The following is a 6,821-nucleotide window of genomic DNA, read 5'->3' as shown; positions in this document are numbered from 1 at the left end:
CATTTAGTTGGGCCCAAAATACCAAAAAAAAAAAAAAGGGAGAGAAAAGATAGAGATGGGCCCTAGTTTGATAGGGAAATCGGCCCAAAAGGGCTATAGTCAAAGGTCAATCATGAGCACAAGCTCGGGTAGTAGTAAAGTTACCCAACGTCATGCTGGCAAATTGGCAATATGCCTTTTTTTTTTCTTTTCCTTGTTCCTTTCTTTTCGAAAAAGTTGGGACTCTCGTAACACAGGAGTCTATATCCCTTTAACTCAAATAAATGAATAATATATACTGGATCACGACTAAGCAAAGCGTTTTGCAATAACTTGTAGTTAAACTGATGCTGGTGTTTTTTTTTTTTTTTTTTTTTTAATTGATGCTGGTGTTTCTAATATAGGCATATATGATTTAAATCATTTTCTCCGCTGTTCTAATTTGTAACTATCAAATTATCCAAAAATAATAATAATTTATAAAATTTATAGAAAAAAATTTAAAAAAAAAAAGACAAGATAAAGTGCTACAAGATTGAATGACAGCATGATATCACTAGATTCACTACATGCTTCCTGAATTGAATTTCAATAGCTGAGAAGATTGGGTTGTGAATTTGCACTTAAAATGTAAACTGTTTGGTTTGAATACTACAGGAAACATCTCTTCATTAAAAACCGAGGATGATTACAGATACAGTCGTACATTTTACAATGGTACATTTCACAAGTGTCAGATACATCTCTGCCCTTTTTCTTCCTTTTCTTTTTTTTTTCCCCCTTTCCCCTATTGAAGGCTCTTTGAATAATCTCTTCAAAATAAGGTCCACGTCCCACACAAACAAATGAATAACTTACAGACAGGGGTAGGTGATCTTCCACCTTTCCCTCCGAAGCAAAGCTGCCTCTTTTAATAACTTTAAAAGAACCAAAGAAATAAAGGTAGAATAAGATGACCAAAAACAAATGTCAACAAGTGAAAACAAAATCCTCAGCTATCAGCTGGATTCACCGTAGAGGATGGCTGTGGCTGCGATTGTTGGGTCTGAGCTTGAGCCTCAGCTAGTTCCTGAGCCTGCTTCTGTTGCTCAACAAACCTATTCATACGCTCTAGCAACTGTGCTGCCTTTCGCTTTCCCCTTTCTGTGCCAGTTTGTGCCAAATCCACCAGTGGACCCATCACTCCAAGCTCTTTGGCCTCTGCAAGATGATGTTGGTGGTCACCAGCACAAAGGTGCACCAAAACTGCAGCTGCATTCTCTCTATTCCTGGGGGATCCACTCCCAATAACCTCTACCAAAACCGGCACTGCCTCCGCAGATCCGATGGAAGCTTTACCTTCAGCATGGCTAGCCAATATTGCTAAAATGGCTAGTGCCTCATCCACCATTCCTCCTCCTGGTTCAGTTAGCAGCCGCATCAGTGTGGGAACAACACCAGCCCTCACTGCCTTTCCCTTGTTCCCTTGGAAAATGCACAAGTTGAAGAGTGCTGTTGCAGCATCCTTCTTACCCCTTTGGGTTCCTTCACTCAGTAATGTCACAAGTGGTGGGATGGCTCCAGAAGCACCAATTGTAATCTTATTTTCATCCACAACAGAAAGGCTGAAAAGGGTAGCTGCTGCATTTTCCCGAGCTTCCATGCTCCCCTTTCTCAGCACAAGAACTATACCAGGAACTGCCCCAGAGGATATTATGCTTCCTTTGTTATCCTCACAGATGGAGAGATTAAGCAGTGCTGTAACAGCATGCTCTTGGGTACGGGAGTCAGGTGTTGAAAGGAGACCAACAAGGAGGGGGATTGCACCAGCTTCAGCAATGGCTACACGGTTATCTGCATTACGCTTGGCAAGAAGGCGGATCTCACCCGCAGCAGATCGCTGGTCTTCTGGGTTACTGGATGTGAGCTTGCGTAAGAGACTTTCAATCTTAGTACGTTCAGCAGGTGAACAGGCAGATGTTGTTTTACTGGGTCTAGTACTACTGGGTCTTTTTGGTGGTTCAATGCCATTTGCCTCACACCACTGGGCTATGAGACTACGTAAAACATAGTTGGGTGTCAGGACAGTGTTAGCGAGGATCTGTTGTGTCTTTGGACATGTTCCATGCCCTGCGTCCAGCCACTTCTCAATGCATGCACGTTCATAGGTCTACAGTAGAGAAAACAAGACCTGTTAGAAAATTGTTGTAGTAGGATGGATATAACTATATAAGAAAATCTCCAGTCACCACTTTTATGTGGCATGTGTTAATGGGTGAGAAAGTAAGCAAAAAATATTGTTTTCTCATCTTTCAGTCAAAAGTCAATTCAACCTCATTATTAAAATTAAATGCATTCTATTTGTATCCTACTTTGCAACCAAGTTTGGCTGTCAAGGAGCAAGCCCAGGGTGCATATACCTGCCCTGTTGAAACAATGACAGGATCCTTCATCAACTCCAGCGATATTGGACAGCGGAAATCAACTGGTATAACTGGGGCCTTAGAATTTTTTTCGCTGGATGCTTGTCCACTGCAGCTTGGAGGATTACCTTTTTCTCCTGCAGAAGCTTCTATGTTAGGGTTTTCTGTTTGCACAAAATCCTTGATTTTCTTTAGCAGCATTGACATCTTCTCAATGCTCTCCCCAGGATCTCCTCCACTGGCATCAACCATCTCGTGCAAAGCTAGCGACTCCTGTGTAAGATCAACTATCCCCATCAATTGTAACTTATCAGCCAATCTCCTTAGAACAGCTGGATCTGTTGCTGCATCATTGCTCTTGTTGTAAAGGGACAAGAGATCCTCATGAAGCTCAACATCGGGAGCATCAACCCTTCCTTTGGCTCTTCTGAACTGAGCAAGGACAAGTTCAACCTGGATACAGAAAGAGTTAAAACGGAACTTAGACATATTGAAACATCATTAAAAAGAATAGAAATGAGAAGCTTTCTTTGGGGCCATTCCAATACTTTTTGAACAGCATAGTGAGAAGGTGGCTAAATGGAGTTTTGATGCAAACTCTATAATTAATTATGTATGTCATATATGGGAGAAAGAACAAGCTCAACCTGGACACAGAAAGAGTTCAAGCAGAACTTAGAAAAATATGGAAACATAAAAGAATAGAATTGAGAAACTCTCTTTGGGGCCACTCCAATACTTTTTGAACAACATATTGAGAAGGGGGCTAAATGGAATTATGATGCAAACTCTAAAATTAATCACGTATGTCATACATGAGTGTTATCATCAGATCTTCAAATCAAGACTACTACTGTCAGTATCAGGCATGTAGCTAAAGGTAGACACCACAAGCAAACAAATATGAAATATAAAGAAAGAAAGAGAACTATCATGTGGAGGTCCTAGATAATTACATTCTAACAAAATGACAATTTATATACGAGCCTCTACCTGTTCCTTAACTTCATCTGATATGTCCAGATTTTCATAGGAAATTCCATTCAAAGCTTGTTCCAGTTGAGCTGTCACCTCGTGAAATTTATTCATAATTTTCTCCCTCTCTAGGACCTGCAAGCAGTGTAGTGAAAGTTAATTCAAAGAGAAATGAGGAAAAGAAATATGATAGTCACAAAGGATCAGCAACTACAAAAGAAGGTCTCATCTGACTAGCAAGCATAAGTCATCAAAAAATAAAAACCTAAAATCTAGAGCACCTCTCATATAAGATCATAACTAAATGAAGGTGCATTTATTACACATGGATGTATACTATCTAAGTATAATTGCAAGTAACCAAATATTCCTTCATTCAAAGACAAAGAAAATGATAAACCCCAAACCCTTTCTCCTACTATTAGGTTCAATGAGTTGTTTTTATCCGTAAACCCCCAAATGCTTTCTCTCCTAAAATCACAGCTTAAAAATTTTAAATAAAGAATATTTTCGTTTTTACTTCCCTATTTTTGAGTTGGGAAGAGGGGGAAACAAGGATGTGGGAGTGGAAAGATGCCATTTTAATCATCCTTATAAACTATGTCTACAATGGATTACTTTTTCTACTCTACCATGCCCATAAAAGTCTAAGACTGACCAAGTTTTCATTCTCAAAACTCTCTGTACACTTGTTTCATCGCTTCTCAATTGAAAGTAGCTCAAGATTATACATAAGAGTTCTAAAAAGAAAAGGTTGTCAAATTTATGCGCACCAAGAAAGATGGAATCCCTTGGCCCTCCCGTTTTAGGGTAGTATACCTGTTACCTCAATGAATCCCCATATTAAATTCAGGCGTGTATGACTGCATGGTTCACAGCCACTATATTGCCACTCTTTTCTAAATAGATGAAAGTATTAATTTTTAAAATATACTCTATTAGAATTAACAAAGGTTGGACCTAGGTGTGAAGACAAGTTTCCTCCACCCCAGCAAAATATTGTGGGCTCAAGTCTAGGAATCACCCCCCCCCCCCTTCCCTTCAAAAAAAAAAAATGATTTGAGTCCAGGAATCAACCTCTCCATAATTGGAGTAACACTACGTCACTACCTACCAACCACCAGCCCAAGACCACACAGAAGCTTGGACTTTGTGCACTAGGTGCGGCTTTTACTCTAGCAGAATCACCATGTACAGCAACCTTGACATCAAAAACCCTAAATTGACAACTGCTCTATACCAAAGAAGCCTATTTTTTTGTTGCATAAAATGATAGAAGAATAACAAATTCACCTTGTTTGTGCATCTCTCTCTTTCTCCCTCGTGAATTTGAGTATTTCACTCCCCTGGTGGTGTAACATTTTTTGATAAGTAAAGAAAAAATTTATTAGAAAAGATGGACACTACTCACCCCCAGCACACAAGATGTGTACACAGCTGGTAAGATCATGAAAAGTTACAACAACCAATAAACTCAAACAAATTAGAACAGAAATGGCATGGTAAAACAGTCATCCATTCAAACAAGGATAGCAGTAGGAGCATCTTAAGATCCGTCATGGACCATTCAGACCCTTCAAAAGCTCTGTTATTACGCTCTCTCCAAATGTCCCACATAAGACCCAAAGGTACGACTTTCCAAATGTCACCACGTGATGTAACATCAATGGTACCTATCCAGTTTTATTAATGAACTAGGCCTAATACATCCTTTAAATGAGTTACTACTTACTATGGCAACACACATGTAATAAGGGTAGTGTTTACTACAATCAGAAAATTGATGAGGGGAAAGTTAATTTTAACAAGATGTAAAGAAACTCAAGGATACTCCAAGATTAAATGTATCCTTATTTTCATTTCAGTTACAAATTACTGGCTTCCGTCCATGACAGCATGACCAAAGGAACACGAACCCAGATATCACAGAATAAAACATAACAAGAGATAAGGTCATTCACAGTCTCAAGTAAGATATCTTGATTGTACAATCAAGATATACAGAGCTAATGGAGACAAAAACAAAGCATCAACAATAACCCAATTATGAATGTTTTAAATTTCACAATCCAATACATGAAAGGGACACTCGATAAAACCAACCAAAAATCGTATTATAACTATTTTAATAGATTCTACTTCAGTCCTTGATGCTATTCACAATTGACATGACTGCCACCAAGAACATAAAAATTCACTGATCTAAGCAATAACAATGTCACTGAAACAAACATATATAACCAAACCACAGCAACAGCTTCAATTTTCAAAGCAATCGCTAATAGTCAAACTCAGAAAATTTAGCAATTGAATCGATTTCAGACTCGTTTGCAATCCTAAGCTGCGTCTCTATTTGTTTTTGACCGATAGTAAGTTAGTAACTCAAAGTCCCAGTGGCAGCTCCAGTCATAACAACAACAGTAAGATTTTCTCGCACTTTCCTCCAAAATTTTCTCAGCAACCAAACAGACACAATCCAATCGAAAAAAAAAAAAGAGAGACTCACGGAAATGCACGCACCAGGTAGATCTTGCTCCCTTCGCAACCGAATCTGAGCAATTCCTTGGCCGATTCAAGCGCTTCCCTCAACGATTTCAGAGCCTCCACAGTCTCTTCAGGTACGACCAACTCTTTAGTATCCCTAATCTCCTCGAACAGAGGGATCAACAGCTTCAACCTCCTCGCCAAATTGCAGTAGTGTTTCTTGACCGTACACCTGTACTCCGAGATCGACGATATATCGTTCACCATCTCGATCAAGCTCCTCACCACATCAGCTCCGCTCTCTTTCTCCTTCTCTTCCTCCATACTGTAAAACGCACCGTTTCGCAAAAGTACCGTACCGTCAAGTTCGTTTCTTCTTCTTCTTTCTTTTTTGCTTTATCAGTATGCTTTGTTTACATTCGGCCGAGGCCGAAATAGCAGGTAATAGTCGTCTCCATGAGTTTTTAGAGAGAGAGAGAGAGAGAGATAAGGGTGTGCTGCACGCGCGGAGACTTTTTTGTTTTTTTTTTTTTGGTGGCGCGGCTTAGAGAGTGTTAGCTTAACTAGGGGGTTGGGTTGGGATTTAACTCTGGTTTGGTTGGACTTTTTTCATTTTTTAAGAGTTTTAATATAATACTGCTCTTAACAATTGTTCTTTACCATTATATCAAAAAACTAATTGATATAAAGGAATCTTCAAATCCTTTATTTAACCAAAAAATTTTATCTTTAAATTAAAACATCAATCAATTTTTAATAATGCAAGCAAAGATTAAACACCAAATATTTCATACTTCGTTTTCGCTATGGTGTCTGTGAAAGTGTGAGAGAGAGTATGAGTTGTTTAATTCGGCTCGGCTACTATTTACCGAGAAGTGAGAACACAGAACGACATAAAAAATTTAAAAAAAATGTCAGTTGATGAATCTGTTAAACTAACGGACGCACGCCAGTTAATTATGCTCTAACTCTTTTATGTTT

General features: G+C 38.9%; 1 protein-coding gene across 4 annotated transcripts; it reads right to left on the bottom strand.

The window, feature by feature from the left end:
- Positions 1–617: 617 nt before the first annotated feature.
- Positions 618–6,293, bottom strand: LOC111985977 (U-box domain-containing protein 13). Of its 4 annotated transcripts, none has more exons than XM_065760735.1 (5): positions 5,877–5,990; positions 4,650–4,702; positions 3,375–3,491; positions 2,379–2,834; positions 618–2,128 (listed from the first exon to the last, which is right to left on the bottom strand). In XM_065760735.1, exons 3-5 carry the CDS (start codon positions 3,468–3,470, stop codon positions 971–973), a joined length of 1,710 nt encoding a protein of 569 aa, XP_065616807.1. In that variant the 5' UTR covers positions 3,471–3,491; positions 4,650–4,702; positions 5,877–5,990; the 3' UTR covers positions 618–970. The 4 variants fall into 4 exon arrangements, with proteins under 4 accessions (XP_065616807.1, XP_065616808.1, XP_023873384.2 ...); XM_065760736.1 differs by having other exon boundaries at positions 5,863–5,964; XM_024017616.2 differs by lacking the exon at positions 4,650–4,702 and having other exon boundaries at positions 5,877–6,293.
- Between the last annotated feature and the right edge of the window lie 528 nt (positions 6,294–6,821).

This window comes from Quercus suber, unplaced genomic scaffold (genome assembly GCF_002906115.3).
Source record: "Quercus suber isolate HL8 unplaced genomic scaffold, Cork oak 2.0 scaffold_379, whole genome shotgun sequence".
NCBI lineage: Eukaryota > Viridiplantae > Streptophyta > Magnoliopsida > Fagales > Fagaceae > Quercus > Quercus suber.
Note: the sequence above shows the minus strand (reverse complement) of the source record. Positions and strands in the feature narration are given on the sequence as shown.